We start from the raw sequence: 21,554 nt of genomic DNA, 5'->3' as shown, positions 1-21,554 counted from the left end.
CATCCCTGTACTTTATCACCGTCTATATCAGTCACATGAGCTCCATCTATTTTCTCACCCAATCAGAGGGAGGAGGTCACATTAAATGGTGAAAGTGCATTTTCATTTTTAGAATTAAAGGACAAAGCTGGTTTGGATGTCAGAAAAATAAGAAGAGTGGATGAGATGTGGACGTGATGCTATAATTTTGCTGTGACAGAACTATAATCATGGAGTAGGTAACATGGATTTGCGATCCGCTCACTGCAGGAACCCCTATAGCTGACTAGTATCATTATGAAATTAAAAGAAGGATAAAATCACATGTAACATCTAATCCCCAAATCCTTCACTGATTGACAGAAATATTGACAATTCCCTACCTTTCTCAGCAAGCCCCTTTTAATAGACTTAGGTACATGGTGTCCATTAGGGCACGTTGCCAAGCTGCATGATAAAGGCATTTGCAGTTTTGAAAGGTTGCATGAATTAAGTAGACCTACCTTCCCTGTGCAAGTGAATAATGGGTTGTGAACAAATTACATTAGTTTAATTAAAAAATGTTAAAGTCAGGGGAATAAATGAAGTTGAGATAGGCCTATGTGGTATTGAAACCAATGGTGACCAACTAATTAACTAGTAAGAATGTTCTTCATTCCAATTAGTAACAGACTAATTTCCCCCAATATAGAGAAGTATTATTTTCACTTTCAGAAACTTCAGAGCCTCAATGTCACTGTGGACTGTTAAAGTCTACCCCTTGCAAAAATAATTACTCAAGCAATAATTTAATTTTGTCCCAGTAATTCCAGACATGGTTAAGCATGACTGCACACTCTAGACTGTTGTATAAAGGACAATATACTCTATAAATGGAGTAGACGTCTACACTATGTGCTCAAAACTATGAAAAGGGTGGTAGAATGAAAAGACAGCAAATTCTTTATATTGAGATACCATGGGGTCTGCACGCAAGATAAATTGGATAAGAACTGAAAGAAATGGTGAGTGTTTCAGACATATGGGTGGAACGTCTCCATGCACAAAAAAGCCCAACCTGATTGTTACACTTCACATAGAGTCTGGAAAAGTTTATATAATCCCATTGCTGCATAATTTTGGAACCCCTGCTGAATGAAACAGAAGCTCACACCTCTAAAGAGTCAACTTTTTTGAAAACTTGAGTGGTATTGCTATGGATGCATTTTTGCACTTCAAATAAATACACACGGTGGCTTTTAGGGATTCACAGCCCCTCTAGTCACTGAGCTGAAGAATATAAAAGAAAAAACACCTTTACAAGTTCCTCAAGTAACAGCAGAAATATCTGACAGTACTGATTTCTGTTCAATTGTGAGACTCATATGGAAAATGACTCTACGTTGGCCATTATATGACACATAACAGGTGGTAGAAAAATAAATATTGATTTTACATATTCATGTCATAAAGTAGAGAACAAAGTCAGAGCCTGAACTGGCTGGTGATATAAATTAGTCTTAACCACAAATGTAAATCACAAGATAGAAGGCACACTGATTGATTACAGGGGTGGGAGAGTGGAGGTTAGCGCTGACACTGTTAGCAATAATCACTGTGCCTTCTACCTTCAGGGCAACACATTTCTGGTTAAAAGGTTCTAACCAAAGAAGACAGACAGACAAGAAAACATAAACTACAAGGGAAATATTTAAGAGACCAAAGCCAAGAAAGAAAACTGAAGAAAAAAGATTGTAATGTCTAGAAAGCAGATCTATGCTCTTCATGTGAGCTGACAGTTGTACTAATTTTGCATTTGGCTCATTTTACTAGAAATACACTATCATATCAGCTGAGGGACTACTTTCAGCACTGAAAACAGTGGCTGTTTGCTGGTGTGGGCCACTGTGGTGGATAAATGATAGCAAGTATTATCCCAATGATCTGCTTTACACATGGGAATGCAGCTACAGGTGCAGTGCACCCTAATTTCCAGCGACCTACTTCTACTTTTTCAGCAAATTTAAATGAACCAGATTAGTTTACCGGATATACTGGAGGTTGAACATGCACAAACTTTATACCAATACTACTGTGTATGATTCTGTACTTTGTAGACTATTATGTGTGGCAGAGGTGCGACAGTAGATTTTTAAAAAGCATACAGAAAAAGGTGAGAAAATGGAGAGGCTGACACATCTAAGAGGAAACAGTAAAAAGGATCATATCATCATATTTCATAAATGTGTTTAAATGGAGGCCCAAATGTCTCCCAGGTCAGCCCAAGTGCCCCATGTCTGGTCAGGTCATGTGCCTAAAGAATAGTCCAATCTAATTGTATGCAGGGGTGGAAAGTAACCAAGTCACTTTTCACTCCCAAGACAAGTACTATACTGTAAAGTATAATTTTAAGTTACTTGTATTTGAGTATTAATATTTCATGGTACTTTATACTGCTACTACACTACAATTCAAAGTTTGAAATTATGCTTTTTACATCACAATTTGACAGCAACTAATTACTTTATAGGTAAATATTTTAAATAAAAAACATTTAATCATCTTATAAGATATGATGTATTGCTTACTGAGAATACGTAACACTGTTAAAATGAGCTCAACCTGCATTGCTCCAACATGAAAATGCACGTTATACCAATCCAACAAAAATAATTATATATTTAACAGCAGCTTACTTCTTAAGTTTTAAAAGTAAAACCTTGAAGGCAGGACTTTTACTTGTAGCTAAGTATATTTACACAGCGGCATTGCTACGTTTACATAGGTAGAAGTATCTGAATACATCAGTGATGGTAGCCTATTTCATTCATTTCCCTGAATTTCTTGTTCATTTGGCTTCTGCAATAGGTGCTTGAGTGCCATATTGTATTGTTGGTATCTGCTGCTTCTGGTAGACACACTATATGTGACAGTGTTGATGTCGCCTCTCTTCACATTGCTGTCCTGTCCCGTCACCAGAGAAGCTGTTAAATTCTGCAGTTCACCAAAACTCCTGTAATTATCCACACACATATGGACATATCAACAGCCATATGGACTTTCTGCGGAGACGTCACGGCTGCTGCTCGCCCTACGCCGTGATGACGTCAACGGGAGCACGTGGGTTTGTTATTGCAGGAAGTGAAGATGGCGGCTCAGTCGTTGCTCTCCGAGTCTCTGCTCGGATGGTCTATTTTCACCTTTATACTTTTGGTAAGCAAGTATGACGTTGTCTGGTCGCTCCATCAAGTAGAGGAGCGTTTACTATTAGTTTTAGATGCTTTAGCAGGTGAAGAGGTCGTTTGGTTAAAGTGTTACCCGGCGCGACATGGCTACGGAGTATTAACGTCAATATTGGCTTTGGATGGGTTTTAGCTAACATTAGCCATGACACACTTACAGGCTGTTGTTTTATATGTGGCGGTCAGTGTAGCATTTATATACCTTTACATGTCATACTATGAGAGACAGTGGCAGTGTAAAGCACTACCACGTCGAAAACGGGGCTATTCTTACTTTTACAGAAAATTAAATTATTATTCTTGGTAACAGCATCTGACTGTTCTGTCACCCAGTTAGCTTTAACTACAAGGTTTTAAAATGTACTTTACAAATATTATGCCTTCCCGAATGAAAAAAAACAAAGGCTGCTTTTCACCACCTATGCTAGAAACACACATATATATGTAATCTTTTCTTTCCTGTTATTCATATAGTTTTACGCATTTAGAGGCTATGGCTTTAGTAGTACCTAAGTGAATGCCTTGAAGTTGGTCAGCTAGCTAATCTGCTGCCCAACGTAGCACTCATTATCTCAGCTGTCATTCAGAGTCACATGGCTAAATCAGAGGCCGCCCAGAAGAATGCCTGGATGCCATTACATTGCTTCCCTACCCACCACTAGCAGCCCCTTTATTTGCACAAACCTTTCAGTGAACCTTATTTGGATGCAAAGCCTGTGTCATTACCTGGCAAAACAAGCAGTCAGAGGCTTAAGGCTGCGGGCCTTTAATTGATCCTGTCTGTGAATGGCAGCCCTTGATCTGAAGGGACTAGTTTTAGCAGTGTCCTCACTTCTTACATCTTGTGTGCCTGGAATATGACCTTGTCATTTTGGAGCCCCTTTTTTTGCTTCTGTCTAATGAATTTCCTGCCTCTTACAATGACAATCCCTCTTTTATTTTTGTCTTTTTCATGTTAAACAGCAACAGAATAAATTCATTCATTCAAAGACCTTTAAAAAAGGCTGTAGTACATAATTGCCTGTTTATTCTGCTACTTACAAAAAGTCAACTTTGTGTTATTTCCTGTCAGTCCTTAGTGAGTCTGTGTTCACTTGCATGCTGAAAGAGGATAAGGGGAGGGAGTATGATATAATCAGATCAGCTGTTTCACAGCACCTTCAGTGAGGCTATTCTCAGTATATAATTCCCTGCTTGTTGTGTTAACACTTTGGTTTGAGTATTTCGTTTTGGCAATCAGCAACACACATGCACTGAAGCTAGACTTTCCAAGCAGTGTTGATCAGGCATAGGAGGACACAATATTGTGAACACAGTATGATGAAGTTCAACAAAATATATCACTCCAACACTGATCAATGTAAGCTACACAACGGTTGAATTTGTTGCAGGGTATTATATCAGATTACATTTATTTTTTACAGTTTTAACCCCTTAGTGTATCTCTTCATTCATCCTTTCATTAATGCATTGATTCTGTCAGTATTTCCTATGTTTTCATTTTATTAACCCAATCTTTCTGAAATAGATTTTTCTGGCTATAAATTTGATAGATCTCTCTTGGCCTAATTACCTTTTGCTAACCACAATCCTCATCTAATTTTTACTATTCCTCATAATGGTATTATTCTCCATTTTTAATTTAATTATTAAATGTTTTTTCCCCTGTTTAGCTTATCCTGGCTTTCTGTTGGGTCTACATTCGGAAGTTTCAAAGTCGCCAGGAGAGTGAAGTTGTTTCAACTATCACAGCAATATGTGCACTGGCCATTGCTTTGATAACGTCTGCACTTCTACCAGTGGATATATTCCTTGTGTCATTCATGAAGTATCCCAATGGTACCTACAAGGTTAGTATCTGTTCCGCTAACAGCGCCAGTAAAATCAATTTGACAAATGCTAACGACTTTTCCTGAGGCAGCTTTTAACTTTACTTTGTAATTTTCTTATAATTAGACGAAGTGGACATTGTTTTTGTCCAATCTAAAAGCTGAATGCATTTCTTGGCTCATAAATTTTTTGTCAAGTCATTGCATTTGTTTCTATCTATGTGAAGATTCAGCAAAGTGTGTAATAATATCTTCATTTGAACAGCAGGTAATTTGTTGCTTCGTGTGGGTTGTGAGCTGCTTTGATTGTTAAAGGGTATTTTTTTTTGTACCATTTAGTCATGGCCACCTAACGTAGGCTGCACATGAGCTCATCAGGAAAATAATGTCCCACTTACTTAATCAAACATGATCTCTTTGTCATAATAAAAAACAATTACAAATTACAAAGAGGTGTGTAAAAAGTGGCTTTCACAAGTGTAAACAGAACTATAAAATAATGATATTACTAGCTTCTTAAGGGGAAAAGATAATTTGAGCATGACTCAGAGTAGTGAGAATCATGACACTGCATAAACGGACAGAAATTATGTAAACATGCTCCTTTTACCCTTCAAAAACAATACCTGGTTTTTAATCTTTTTGCAGCTTTTCACATTTTTTTTTCCAATTGGAGAGGAGAATTCCTTCTCAAAATAAAATGCAGGAAATGCAAGCTTACGATGGACAATTTCCCACACCTGTGCTATGCATGAATAAAAATAGATTTAGACAGAGGTCTGACAGCTTTGAGTTATTCACCCTGTGCCTGTCAGTTTTGTGTCATTCTTGGTTTGTCTGAATTTAGTTTGTGAAACTAGATAAACAAAGCACTGCCAGAGCACTGCTATAGCCCAGATGCTAGCTAGTTTAGCATGACCTAACCCTTTCCAGGGTCTTGGATTCATTCAATAATTGTGTATTGTGGTTTTTGAGTGGTTATAACAGTATAATAAATGAATAAGTGAGAGAATTAATACAGTATCCACAAAAATGCACCCCACTTCCCTCTGTGTTGGTGTTAATTTTCACACTATATTTTATACTCTTTATTGTTTTTCTTGATGAACTTTAATCAAATTGATTCATGTTCTAGTTGATTATATACTGGTGTCATTCCCTTTACTGTTGAACTTGAACTGTTTCTGACTTTGACCGTGGGTTTTTCCTTTGGTAACATGCAGGAATGGGCAGCAAACAATGAGACAAGAGGGCAAATTGAAGACACTGTGCTGTATGGCTATTACAGTAAGTGCATTCTCTTAATACCTGTCTACATGTGTGCACATGAAAACTATAAAATTAATATTTTTGGACAAAACTCTTAACAAGAGAGAATTTACTTTATAAATTAATCTATCTTTCACTAAATTAGCCCTTTTGTTTGAATTATTTTATTGAGTTTAGCTGTTCTGCGATGAATGATTTTACGTGTGCTCCCTCATTCTTCTATGATATCAAACCTATCTCCTATTTCAATTGTTGGTAGTGCCCATTCAATTTAATAACACCTGTGGCCTGACTCACCCACACAGCAATCTTAGTGGGTTAGTAGTCTTAACTTTAGGATTCACACTGGCTCGTTGTTTCCCACAATGGTGACTCATTTTCATACAGGGTATCTCTATAGTAACTTTGGCTGCATATCTTACCTACTCTGGAGGCCTTTATTCAGGCTGTCACTTTAAGATATATTAAAAGCCCATACAATAGCTCACTGATCCTGGAGCATCCTCTGGCCTTTTTAAAAAAGCAAAATTTTATTCACACAACCTCATATAAACAAGAACATGGCATTCAAATGAATGAGAGTAATAATACAATGAATCTTAATGCTCTAATGGGGAGTACTGTTGAAATAATAGACAGTGAAAAGCCCTTTACACAGTGTAATGTTAATGGACAGACAGAACAGTTTGTTTTCCATGATGATGCAATATATTAGAGATATCAAACATGTTCAGCGTTTCCTGGCCAAATGCCCACTATGACCATTAAAATGAATGGAATCTGTCGAATAGCAGGCAGCTTACATTAGTCAACTATAGCTGTCAATAATAAATTTGCTGTTGCATATTAAGTATGCTGAAATGTTTTTTGTTGGATGTGCAGTAGATGGAGCACATACAACATTCCCTTCACTATGTTACTGGTAAACACAGGGTGAATTGTTTTCATGACCTTCATATGAAGACACATTTTAATGTCATTGATACCTTGCCCACCGTGTGTTAATGATGGACAATGATGATCATATTCACTCACAGCTTTGCACTATTATGCATTTCTTGTCTATTTGTTGCCTTGTTAACCTTTTGCTATTATAGTCTTTCGTTATTGGTCATATACAGTATTTTCAGTAGTGCAAATGACATTTGTTCATGATATTTGGTGGCCTCGTGTAATTCCAGCATAGCTTAGCCTAGCTTAAACCTGAGCGGAAGTCTAATGAGCCAGAATAAGTGAAAACACCTCAGTGAGTGTGCAGGGGATGGCAAACATGTTGATTGCACACAGGCTACAAGTTCTCCACGAGAGGGAGCTGTTGGGTTATTGTCAGACCAGTTTTACACGTGCAAACCTGCACCCAAAATAGTATGGGAAATAGACCTTTTTTTTTCACAGCAGACATTTCGGCTTGTCATAGAGGGAAAACCACAGGTGTCATTGATAACGTTAAAAGTGACTACATTCCATTTAGGTGAGCTACTTCCAGGATCCTACTTTTGAGCATGCTGCCTCACTGTGATGGCTATTCCTGCTATGACAAGTCAAAATATATGCCGTGGTTAAAGGTCTGTCAATAGCAGCAGCAGTTTGGACGTACAGATGTTGATGTCGCCTTCTACAGGCAAGTGAGGTAATAGCTGCTGCAATTTTGACACTTGTGCCACCTATAGGCATTGAGTGTTACAGCTTTACTCTAGGTTTTTACAGATCACTCTTTTATCACCTGTTTAGAGATATAATAGATAAAAATGGGACGTACCAACAAAAAAATGTTGTAAATGAATTAACTACTCTTAATTGCCTTTACTTTCTATAACAAATAGGCTAGGTGCTGTATGGCAAAACTGAGGGTTCGTTTACAGCCTTTGCAATCATCTCAGGGCTGTGTTCTTTGCCCTGTTTGACAACAAAACAACAACAACAAACACTATGCACATAACCAAATAATCTAGTTATTTCTGCATACACCAACTTTACAAGACAACCATTACGACTGTTCTTGTGCTTGTAAGCTAGTCTTCACTTCGTTCACCTCGTAATTGTCACATTTATCTTGCATTCAGCAAAATTATAACATTTCACTGTCACTGGCTTGTGGTATAATGTGTTGTATCATTATTTGTCGAGTATTCTGTCAGGCATCTTGGACTTAACCTTCTCTTGCTATGAGAGAGGGCAGGTCCATATGTATTGCTCCATAATTTGAGTATTTTTGGTTGCAGTTCATGGGGACAGTATCCAGACTATTTGGCTGATAAATTTGTAACTCAAAGCTATTAGTGCCACAGAATTTCATTCAGAATTGTCATATTAAGGGATAACATGAGTTTGTTGTCTTTGATGATAGCAAATTCAGTCATGCCATAGACGCTAGATCACACGTTTTCTAACAGATGCTGGCTTAAAGTGCCTGTCAGCAACACTGTTATGTACCGTCTGTTCACAAATGCCAAATGCAAGGAAGACAAGCTGTCTCCTTGCCCAGACAGCCCAATCAAAAAAAAAACACTTCCACTGGTATGATGACATCAGAAAAGTGTCTTTCACAGACCACAAACACTGCATGTGAATCCAGTCATAGTATATTGTATATTGTCCAAATCTGATTTCATACATGATTGATTTCTCTCTTAGGATCTATAGTTTGGATTAGACATCTCTTTAAGTGCAAAGTCTTGAATCCAGGGCAGGTCAGTAATTTAATTCATTTAATGGCCAAACTGCCTGGAAACCATGTTCATGGTGCAACAGCTACACATTTGTCACACATCAAAGGAAAAGCTTATATATTTGGTTTAGAAATTGATTTAGTAAGTAAATCTTTGTCTGTTTAGAAAGTGTCACAATCTCTAATTATATGTCTATTAATTGTTTTGAGTGGCGGCTAAAGTTGCTGTTCATCATGTAGCACTTCATGACACTCATGCAATATATATAGTCTTATTCCACATAAATGTTTTGATTCTGTGTGTTAAGTAGGCAATATAATCCAAAAATATATGTATAGCATTTTCTTGAACAGCTTAAATAAGACATACCAAGAGTATGCATTCTAGGAGCTAGGAGAGGGGTAAGAGAGAGGTTTGAAATAGTTTACTTCTTGCCTCGAGCATGTATACATGTGATCATAGCTCTGGGAGTGTGTGGTGCAGAATGATCTGCTTACAAATTTGTTGTGGTAACCTTTGGCTGTTGATAAGGATGGCAGAGTGCTTGTAACATTCGCCTAAAATATGAAAATCAGAGCCTTGCAGCTTTGATTGATATTGTGCTCAGTTCCTCAGAGTGTAATTTTGGAATAAAGTTGTAGTGCATCTTAAATATTGCAAATGCGTTCCAGGCTTTGAGGTGCTGGCTATTGACCCATCATTTAAGCTATGACATGTTCCTCAGGTCATTGCACTTGTTGTTATGATAAGATTTTAAGTTGTTTTCTGTTATGACAGACAGTAGGTGTTATAGTAATATATTCTGAGATTGGTTACTGATTCTCCTCAGTTGCCTAGGCTATTTAAAGTTAAATACTTTAATGGAATAATCATTTTCAGAGTGTGCTTTTTGAAAGTCAAATGGGATTCATGATGCATTTCTATGTGACATCTATGTGAATAGATGTTTGTGAAGATGACAGTATAAGAGGACTGAGGAACTCTTCAGTGTGCTAATTCTTTGTTGAAGGCTACAGTAATAGGCTAGACATGAAAATATGATGAATCTAATTTTGGATCCATAGTCTATGTAACTATCCTGTTGATGTTTATGTAGAACCAGAGACTCATTCCTCTCTTTTTTGAGGGACATTTCTTTTGTATTTGCCAGTAGGTGGAGACCAAGCTCCATGTGTGTTGTATGCACAGTGTCCTTACAAATATAACCTTTTAAAGTAGAATTTTCTTTAAGCCATATTTGACAGCACTGTCCATTTGTCTCTTCACAAATGGAATAATTGCAAGGTTGACATAGAGATGTCCTGTTTGCTCCACTGTAGCAAGGTTTTCTCCAAGGTAGGTTGATTTGTATTCAGTGGGGATCACAGTTAAGAAGCATGTGTATGTCCAGTGATTTTTAAGAACTTTCCACATTATTTATTTGATGTGTGAAATCAATTGATGGTCTTGCATAGCTGTCATTTGGTGAATTGCTGCCACCTACCTGAACACAAGTGATGAAGAGATAAAAGCTATATCAGAATGGAACAGTAATGCTACAAAACAGAAAGTGAAAATATTCTGTCAAAGTGAAACGTTACTAAACCTTGCAGTTATTCACAAATTCTACACAGTGTAATATTGGATAAAATGTACCTTCAACTTGACAGAGTGGATGGATGTCTGTAACTTAAACACCCACTTCCTTTTAGAGACCAAATAGCTTTTTGTGATCTTTGATGAACCCTAACTTTGAAAGCCTAGCCTTTCAATCTCCAGCTTCTGTCCATTTATACATTTCCTTGGACTGCTCGGTACTTTAAAGCAGTGGGGCATAAGACCCTTAAGCAACAGGGCAAAATACCCCTGGGCCCTTTAAATAAATCATTGACTTTCTCGCTGCCTTTTTTTAACGCCATTTGTAGAAAAGAAGCAAGAGAGGATGCAGTAGCCTCTTGTAAATACACTGCAAGTACTTTCTTTTTGTCTGTGATTCTTGTCCACCTACATGTTAGGACTGAATTTTTTTTGGAAAGTGGTAGCCTAGTGCTTCTTTTAAGAGCATTCTCAAAACATTGACAAATTGCAGTTTTATTTTGGCGGGCAGCTTTGTGTGACACAGAGGGGCCTTCAACCATAAGAACACTGTTCAGTGTGCAAAAGAAACGAAACGTACTTTTCATCCCACTGTGTGCAAAAACCATAACCCATAGCTTTTTCAGAATCAGAAATACTTTATTGATCCCCGGGGGGAACTTTTTAGCCAGCAGTTACTTCTCAATGATATAAACCTCTGTTATAATGATATGTAGTGGAGTCCAACGAATGCTGAATTTACGAGGCTAAAACAATAACAATATGCTGATATTCATTGTTTTTACAATGGCAACATATTTGATAAGGGTCACTTCAATTTGGTTATTACATTTTTTTTTTATAAACAAGGTTACTGCTACCTTGTCTCTAAATGACCTTGAACATATCTTTGACATTCCTATAATGTCATTTGTTAGCTTACAAATACCCTGATACCAGTATATCCGTAATAAGCTTATTGGCAGATAATTTTGGCCATTCTGATGTTCTGGTCAGGCTCTAATATATAGTAGTTTACCAATTTGTCTCCCCATTGTATCATTGTTGCTTTACCATCAATCTTAGAAGAATCTCAGCGCTTTTATTTCATGCAGAATGCCATTAACCTAGTTCAGCCTAATAACTGGTGATAATTCACATAAGCATAAGTCAATAAATGTTTACTACCTATGAGTACATGGGGTAAGTAAGTAACTTAACCAGATTTTGTTCAGCAAGCTGAGATAACTTAAATACATTTTTATTAAAGGAAAACTGTGGTGGTATCCCTAAATAATACTCTTTTCCTTTCCTACTCTTGTACTATTACTGTCACCTGACCAATTAAAAAGCCATCACTTAAGTTTTGTAATGCTATTTGTTATTGTTACTTTACTCACAAAAGGAGCCAAAAGACAAAGTCAGTAATAGTAAATTACAAAACACCTCTCCCACTGTTACAGTAAATATGTTATGTTGATGGATATTTCATTGACTGTTAGCCTGGCAGAAAGCTAACAATAATTTCTCTATGTCCAGCTTTTCCAATGATCTTGATGACAAATAATTCATAAATGTCATCACTTCATGATGAATGTCTCACCATACACACAGATCTGGTGAGAGGATTGATGAAAACTTACTCTGAATGCAGCCAGTTTTGTTTACTTATAAGCATTACATTTAACATTAATTCCAGATTTCATCAAATCAGTAACAGATATGTGTGGTTTTCACTTGAAAAACTCAGCACAGTATAGTTAAAAAACAATAATCCACACAGCCTCCTCTGCAGAAATGCCCTAAAAATAATGAGGTGTTACCATGTGTGCATGTGAGAAGTCATATGAATATCCAAATACTTCTTTTACTTATATGAGGCTGTTATTAATGTTTTTTGTAATGTATCTACTGTTAGATGGCATGGTGCAGCGTGTGGAACAAAACAAGAAATAAATAATAAATGTATTCTGTGAATTTTCCTTCTTGGAAAGGAAGGTTGGTTGTGTTCAATGGAGCTATAAAAATAATGCTTAGCATACACCGGTCTTCTGGCTCAGGAACCATTTGATAATGTGCATAAAGATGTTGTTCCTCTCAAGAAGTTCTTCCATATCAGCTCACTATTCATGTCCTTTCATGCTACTCTGAAATTGATGGTCCCTACTTCCTGCACCGATGGACAAGAGGCCCTGTGGAGTCCATTTGTCCTATTGGGGATATAGTGGCTTCATTTCAACCACAAAACCTTGCCATTGAGCTATGACGTGAAACAAAATGCTAAAATATGACAGCAGACGGTTTCACTTTGTAATAGTCCATTGTCAAGCAGATGGCAACAGACGAGAAAAACGTGTACAACAAGCGTCCGTTCTTTTTCCATGACATTGAAGTTTGGACAGAGTTGAGGTGTTATTACTGTTATACATGACTTTGTCATGACAGAGGTCCTGCACAGCTTCTCTTTGCCTTTTAAATTGTAGAAAAATACTTCCTGACCCTGGATTGACCATTTTTGTTTTTGCTTTCTGTCAACTAATTTGAATTTGATATTGAAACAATAATCATTTAACCCATATGCACATTCTCATAAATGCACATGGGAAACAAGGGAAGTGAGTGTGTGAAAGTGTTGCTTCAGCCCTGCACTTTCATAGTTAAAAATAGCAAGTATATGCCATAAATATACAGACCAAAATGTTCTTGAGCAGTTTTTAAATTGTCACATATGCATATATTTAAATGAAATATATTCCATTTTATCATACCTCTCGTTGATCTTTAAAACTGCATTAAGTGGCTTGAAGAATGACTCCAAAACAAACTGACAGCAGTGAGCCTTGATCCTCCATCAGCTTATCAAGTTCTTTTGTCTTGCATGTTAGCAAACATCTTTTTACTCACACATCCAGCAGAAACAACAACACAGGCATCATGTCCTTCATGCTACCAGCCAAATTTAAGTCTAATATTCACTTGTGTTTTATCCCAGGTTTGGCCCCCCAAAAATGGTGCCTCCCCTGATGTTCACAGGAAATGAGAGTGCAAGTTCGTAGTGTCATACCTTTCAGCAAGTGTCTGAACGGACAGATATTTTCATCAGTCTCTGGAGTCCTTTGTCAGAGACAGTGTTTCTGTGAGAAATCTCCCCTGGCATTTAATTTTCACATAAAATGTAATACATTTTGCCTGTCTGCGAGGGACAAGAGTCCAGGTGTTAATGCCCCTGTGGAGGGCCGCAGCAAGTTGAGGACACGGGTCTAATGTTTCCCAAAAAGCCATACATGGTGCTGGGAGTGAAACGACTGTTACTGCTCTGATTGGTAGTTGATAATAGTTGTAATCATTATAAATTACCACAAATAATTACCAAAACATTATTGCTTGTGTTGATGTCCTCACATTGTTTCCCCAGCTGGCCCTCCATTGGTAGACTGTAAGTTTTTATAGCCATTTCTCCCACCAATCCTTCAGAATATCTTTATTTTATTTATTTGTTTTTGTGCATCCCCCATGAGTAAATTGGATTATAAAGGGTTAAGGAAGGACATTTAATTATTTAGTCTTCTACTCTCTGTCAGTGGGATAAATGTGCTAAACTTGTATCCTTGGTCAGGCGTTCTTCCCAGTAGAAGATCTGCTTAGAGAGTAATGGATGATACATGGTAATGCAGTATGACCTATTCTCTCAGTATGTTAATATTCATGGTGTTATGATTAATTTTACCCATTGCTTTAACCCACAAGCACATGCCAGCGGCTGCATACTGTGCATGGCTTGCATTTATCGGCCTCTGGCATCATCCTAAACTCAGTTTGTCTGGCTGTAAATGAGTGTAAATGGATACCTTAGTGGAGCAATGAGCATGTGTTTATTGAAAGTAATGCCCTGTCACAATCACAGCTGGCAAAAAGCAAGCCACTATAACAGTGACATTCATTTGTCTGCAGCAGAGGGAGCATTTTGTGAAATATAGTCCCTTTCACAGGGGGGGCATGTTTGTACTTGCTTGAGGCCATGCATTCTTGACTGATATGGAATGGTTGCTTTCCACATGTACATCGAAGTTGAAGTGCGGTGCTGACGTAATGGATTAAATGGTTATCAGGAGCAAGTTTTCGGTTTAAATTTGTTGTGCAGTTCATCATGCCATAATGGCACTGCTTAAGGCATGTATTTACTTGCTTTTTCTTATGTGGAGGCCTGAATCTCTTATCCATTAATGGTTTAAACTCTTATGTTTTCATTTCGTTTGATTTTGTTGATTCTTTAAGACTGGATTCAACATTTACGTCTTTAAAATCAAGGCTTAATTAAAAAGGTCTACATATCAATCCTCTATCTTACATGCAGGTAAAAACGTGATTGTGGAAAACTGTTTGTCTTCCTGCACATTTTTTTTAGTCACAATGTGACTTGTGCTAATGATTCACATTATCACCTCAAGGAGGTATTGAACTATGCCAACTATGTTGCTGAGCACATCTTTGTGACATGCTTTTCTTTGAGTTATTTTGGGGTTGTCTGGGCTGTCTTCACCGACATCCATTTGCTGCAGAAAGAAAAGCCCCCAGCTTGAAATAGCATCTCTATTTAAAGTGTTTTTGCCTCACCTCTGCTCTATGAATTCCTAACACATTTGAGTGTTGGTCTTTTCTCTAAAAAAGCTGCTTATATAGGAAGAACCAAACAAACAAAAAGACTTGATTCAGAGAATAGCGAGTTCTTTCACTGAGGACAGGTGTATTGCATCCACTTCAAATGGAAGGTCACCAGGTTTCTGATGCAGATGGATTTTTTGTATTAAAGTGGTCAATATTAAAATGGAACTGATGATTTCCTGCTTTGTGAGTTTTGGATAGCTTGCAGATGGATAATGTGTTCAGATACAAAAGCCCCTCTAATTGAATCAGTTGTTCAATGCTGTGGATCACAATCAAAACAGAAACAGCACCATTTCTTAGTTTACTCAGAACACACCCTGTGGTATTGTTAACCAGCTTTTACAGATAGCACTCACAATAAAGACAACACTAAAAGACTGCTATTAATGATGTGGCTTTTAATTGTTAACAGTTGTTATAGTGTGGTTTTGGTCCACTTATTATCCCAAGGTGAGTATAGTTACATACTGTTACTTTAATTCAGTACTTTATAGACCCCCTTTGGCAGCAATTACAGCTTCCAGTCTTCTGGGGTAAGTCTCTACAGATTTTGCACACCTGGATTTGGGAAGTTGATCGCATTCTTGATTGAATGGCTGTCTCCTTACACTTAAATTGCCAAGAAGTATAAATATCTTTGTTCATTATCACCTTTATGAAATAAGGAGCTAATTTTCTTTCTTATATCAAATTAGAGGTTCTTATAGAGGGATACACTACTTTGCTGAACAAACCAATTCAGTAACTCTGCAAAGTCTGGTCCTTGATTGCTTAATGGACCTCTTCTGAAATAACTAAAGTTATTTTTCAAAACATGTCTACCTGCTAGGCCCAAATGCCTACTGCACATTTCCTTTATGGTAAAACCGCCTCTGGTGAAAGCTCCCCTCCTCCTAAGTGTCTTTTCTTTAAAACACGTACTGAAATTGCTTCCTTTCACAAACCCACAAGCATGCTTTTAACAAGAATTATTGGTTTAAAAGGATTAGAAACATTGCTCCTCGAACTCATGGCCCTGTGGCCAGATATGTCACTGTCATAAAGAATGAGTTATTTGGATCACCTCACTCCAAGTACAGCAGGAAAGTGAAAAACAATGAGCACAAAAACGAAAGCAAAGCCTTTCCATTAGGCCTTGATGGGAACCTTAACATCAGCTGAAATTCCTCATAGATGCTCAGCAGTTATATTTATATCAGATGTTGTGTTTTGTTAATGCCTTTTTTGCTTTAACCACCCTGGGCGTCTACTTCTTCTTTTTTTTTGGCTAATGGGAATTACAACAACAGCCAGTTTTTCAGTTGCACTTCAATGTAATATAAGCCCCTTATGTCTTGTGTTCCTTATAAAGTAACAGGATATGGCTGCATTTTTGTGTATGAAGGTAGATGATTGTTGTGAAAAGTGAAAAAAATTAATTCACCTTACACAATTGTATGCAAATGCCCAAACTGACAACTAATGAAAATGCCCAGTTGTCACCCATGTGGTGCCTATTGAAGAGTGTCATCTAAAAGATAACCATAGATGCTATGCAGTATGTTAGTAAGAGAGTAAGAGATTGTAGTTTGAATGTTTGACTGTAATATCAATGTTTCTTGATAAATTAATTAAGTGATCCCTGCTCTAGACTTATCATTACAAAGACTTTAAGGAATGAGGCCAAGTTGTCTCAGAAATTCCTTGGCTTTTTACACTGCTGAACCCGTTCTTCACAAAAATCAGTTTTGATGTGTACTTTACATGTGCCTTTAGCCTGTCAACATCATTTCAAGTGGATGAACACATGGAATAATGTTTACTGACTCAGGCATACAGAAGATAACTTAAATTGCAAATCTGAATCAAAAACATTAGATTTGTACTTACTTGTACTGTACTGTCAGAAATGCGTTATCATTTTAATGTCATGATAGAGCACCTTGCCATACTGTATGCTGTGTAGCGGTTCTAGATGTTCAGTTTTGGCAATATTTGGCACGAAAAGATATCTTTGACTAATTCTTGGATTTAAATTCTTCTTTTGTATCCCTATAGCACTTTATTCCATCATACTATTCTGTGTCTTCCTATGGATCCCCTTTGTTTATTTCTACTATGAAGAAAGGGATGACGACAACATGAACAAATGCTCGGTAAGAATGCACCTTTCTTCTCCTACACGCACCACTGTAGCCTGCTTAGATGCAATGCAGAGAAATTCAAATTTAATTCAGGTGATTCAGGTGCAGCTGACCAATATGTTAATGCAAAAAATGTCCTGAAGTTATTTCTGTTGAACTTCCCAACCAGTTTCAGGCAGCGTGCACACATTTTACATGACAAGCAACGAAAGCAAATGTCCATCCTTCCATTTTTATTCAGCCAAACCTTTAAGTTTTCCCATAAGCTTCTCTGGATACTGCATGCACACCATGAGCACAGAGGTGACATGATACACATTTCTGCTGACTACAAAGGGCAGTAACGCATATCGACAGTTGGTGGAGATAATGTACCGTATAAAAGATGACAAGAGCATTACTGTAAAATATTGTAGGTTTCAAAACATTAAAAAAGGTTTGTTGTTGTTTGATGAGGTAGGAAATGCAGAAGATAATGACAATACACATAAAATGTGTTTGTATTTACAATAAAAACCTAAATTAGCTACACAAGCGAAATAAATGTAAGAAAATTAAAGACATTACATTTAATTCATATTCATATAATGTTTTGTGGCAGTAAAAAAGCCACATTGTCAAACCTCCATAATATAAATTATAGGCCCCATGTTGTCACCTGAAATTTGACAAAAATATAAATCCCTATCTGTAGAATTCTTTTTAGTGAATAATGTACCAAACACCAGCTATCACATAGTCCCTTTTCTCCCTTTGTGTCACTTTTGAGCTGACGGAGGCACTTTCTCTCACAGACAGGGAGGTCTTTTGTATTGTTACTTTAAAAGCACCTTGAATAGCACTGGGAGTGACATGTTATCTCTCCCAGGTCAAACTAGATCTACACTGACTCTATAGTTCTCACTCTGTTATAGTCCGTCGCTAAATGGAGTATGACCCCCTTCCCTCACTCACAATGAATAATAATACTTCACTCCATGGCCATGATTGACCAGTTTAATTTTTTCTTTTATTACAGCAAGTGAAAAACGCTCTGAAGTACACAATTGGATTTGCCATTGTCTGCGTAGTGCTCCTTTTAATTGGGTAAGTTCGAGACATGGATTGCTTCTTCTGCTTCAGTACACTGTAGGTGGAAGGGGGTGTGGATATGTCATTGTGTTCAGTTAATGAGAGGAGGACCCCTTCAAACAGCTACTGTGCCATTTGCCTGACCATGATAAGCCATTCAAGAGAAAAAAAAACTGTATATGTCTTTCTAAATATAGGTTTTATTCTCATCTGTCTGATTCCAAACTAGATTCCTTGCATTTTTTCTATGTACAAAGCACATGTGGACATGTGGAGGGAATTTTGAGTCGTTTTTGTGACACTCTATATTGTATCTACAAATCTGTACTGATGCACATTCTCAGCCATGTCTCATTTCTCCGCAAGTTTTATACTGGTTGTGTTCAGCAGCACTGACACTACATAATAGATTTCCTTTGCAGCCATGACAGCAACATGCCTGGACTTCAACCTACGCGATTTAATGTGCTCCCTCAACCATTAAATGGCGCATTGGAGGAAGGCTTACCTGGTTTGGGAGTATAAAGGACACATGACTATACTTTCTTACAGCTTAAAGTTTAGAAGTTAGGACTTCTTTTATAGACAGAAGCAATTTAGCCCCTCTTTTAGCTCATGAACTGGAACTATTGCTGCTTTGTTCCGGCAATTGTCGCTCTGGTCCTTTGATTTTCAACAACATGGTAGCTTTTATCCTGGACTGCTTTCCTGATACTGAGAGACATAGCGGCTTTGTTCGGTGACTGTTCACTCAGTAGGTCTTTTCCAGATGCCTTTTGTTTGGTGTCTTTTTTCCCTGGCAAGGTGTTTAACTTCTTAAATTACCCCTGATCTTTCATCGCTACAGGTTTTTGATCAGTTGCCACTGAAAATAACTTAGCTTAGCAAGTCATATTGCCTTTAAGACTTTTTGTGTTAATCTAAAGAATATTGATGCTTTTAAAAACTCTGGATGGCAGCTCCATAGTCTAGGTGCCTTTTAAAGAAAATAGCCCAATCACATTTACTGTAGTTTTTATTTGAGACCTAGGCAACAGAAGTCTTGTTCTGTCAGAGGACCAGTACTCCATTATTGTGGTGAAGAGGAACTTTCATCTTGTTTTTGGAGCCTGGCTGCAGTGTTCTGCACCAACTGGACCCAGGGTGCTGAAGATGGACTAAAACACTATTCAAGATGAACAGACAAAAGCATGAATAACTCTAAATGTTTCAGTGTTCCTCATTTGAAGAGTTAACTTACATCCTCACTGCAGACACATTTGGGATGAGTTGGGTAAGGGTCACTTTGATGAGGTATTTTATTCTAAAATGAAAAATGACACATTACATGGCCGAAGGGAAGCACATGAACAAGATTAAGTGCAAGTGTGGACCCCTGGGGATATCCACATGATAGTGGGGCAGATGAGGCCTATTGAGACCTGAGATTCTGTTTTTTGCGTATGAGGCAAAGGGAAGTCTCTGATATGCTGATCTAATGTCTTTCACCTCCCCTGGTGAACAACTTCTCTTTTGGACTACCAGCTTTTTAACTTCCTAAAATAATCCCTGTAGATTCATAGAGCACCATATTTCATTAGATTTTTTAGATGCTAATATTAAAAAGGATTCTGGCCTATTTCTCTGTTGTCTGTCAAGAAGGATTAATGATCAATGGAAAAGGATTTCATGATTAATAGTATCAAAGTCTGCCCTGAAATTGAGCAGCAATACTGTCGAGCCTTTCCCCACTTTAGCTTGCATAATGATATACTGTTAGTCATAAAAAGTGCTGTTTCAATACTGTTGACAAAATATGTTTTTAATTTTTTAAGAGCTGTTTAGATACAACTTTTACAACTATATATATATATATATATATATATATATATATATATATATATATATAGACGGGGAACAAATTAAAGGAAAAACCTGAATAAAAGAGTGGATAAACATATTAAATTCAGATGCTTCCGATGCTCACTAAATGGTTTGGTGAGTAGGAAATGATATGAATAAAGTGCTATGGCCTTTACAGTCACAGGATCTCAACCCACTTGAACACCTATGGAAGATTGTGGACCAACGTGTAAGACAATGATATCCACCACCATCTCCATAACATCAAATTATATGATATAAACTATTATCTTCAAATCTATTCAGTGATTTCTGTGTGTGTCTCTGATGCTGTATGTCATGTTGTTATGTTTGTTATGTGTGGCTATGTTTGTTTTTCTTTCTATTTGCTGTACAGAGGTATCTCTTGCAAAAGTCTTGATCTCAATGAGATTACCTGATTAAATAAATGAGGGTTGTTCTGGAGGCTTGTGGTGGCCTGACACTGTATGTTGGTTTTTCCATTAATTTGTCACCCATCTGTATATAGGTATATGGTATAAATGTAATTAGGATTATTGATTAATGTAATTAGGAGCTAACAGGACGTGAGGGAACTCATTACAATAAACAAAACACAAGGTCATCTTCAAGGACACAGGTGTAAAGGTTAAAACATCTGGTTGATTGGAAGATGATCGTATACCAAAAGGTTTGTGCTCGGCAGGCCTTGACAGTCATAGTTAATAGTAGTAAATGTGGAAGGCTATAAAATGTTAGATCTCATGCAGCTCATGTTTTTTGTTTTTGTTTGTTCCTTTCCAAAATAAATTGAAAAGGATAGGACTGGATGCAGAGCTTAGAAGACTGTCCATTGTGTTAAGAATAGCAATGAATCCAGTTTTCAAGGTTGCAGTAGTATCCAAGGTGGTTAAGTAAAAGGTCAATAAAATGGTTTGCAAGATCCTTTTTATATTATGTTCACAGTAAACACATAATAACAGGGAATGTGTCATCATATTCAATACTGATGATTATTTATTTAATTACACACTCACAATTTCTGTAATTAAGTCCCATTTATATAATTTTCTTTTGCGAGAGAGTTGTGACCAAAACGGCGGCATAGTAAGACAAGTATAGTAAAACATACAGTTTAGAGGAGGAGAGAGGAACAGACATTTACCATGCAGCTTAGATGTGTCGTTGCTGGAGTGGAGAACATACTGTAAAAGCTTCTTTTACCATTTCTGTTTGCGCATTAAGCTATATAGGACATAAAAGGTGTGTGCAGTGGGATATAGATGTTAGACCAGAAATACATTTCTATGTGCAGTCTATGTTTCTGTAGCT

At 37.2% G+C, this 21,554-nt stretch overlaps 1 protein-coding gene across 1 annotated transcript in view; it reads left to right on the top strand.

The window, feature by feature from the left end:
* Window positions 1-3,105: 3,105 nt before the first annotated feature.
* Window positions 3,106-21,554, top strand: part of lmbrd1 (LMBR1 domain containing 1) — a 51,300-nt gene continuing 32,851 nt past the window's right edge. The window contains exons 1-5 of the mRNA XM_070916349.1: window positions 3,106-3,171; window positions 4,874-5,050; window positions 6,253-6,316; window positions 17,224-17,321; window positions 18,328-18,395. Of these exons, the coding sequence (XP_070772450.1) occupies window positions 3,106-3,171; window positions 4,874-5,050; window positions 6,253-6,316; window positions 17,224-17,321; window positions 18,328-18,395 (473 nt within the window). The remainder of the gene's footprint in view (window positions 3,172-4,873; window positions 5,051-6,252; window positions 6,317-17,223; window positions 17,322-18,327; window positions 18,396-21,554) is intronic.

This window comes from Enoplosus armatus, chromosome 12 (genome assembly GCF_043641665.1).
Source record: "Enoplosus armatus isolate fEnoArm2 chromosome 12, fEnoArm2.hap1, whole genome shotgun sequence".
Taxonomy (NCBI): domain Eukaryota; kingdom Metazoa; phylum Chordata; class Actinopteri; order Centrarchiformes; family Enoplosidae; genus Enoplosus; species Enoplosus armatus.
The sequence above is the reverse complement of the archived record's forward strand: the minus strand, read 5'-3'. Positions and strand labels throughout refer to the sequence as shown.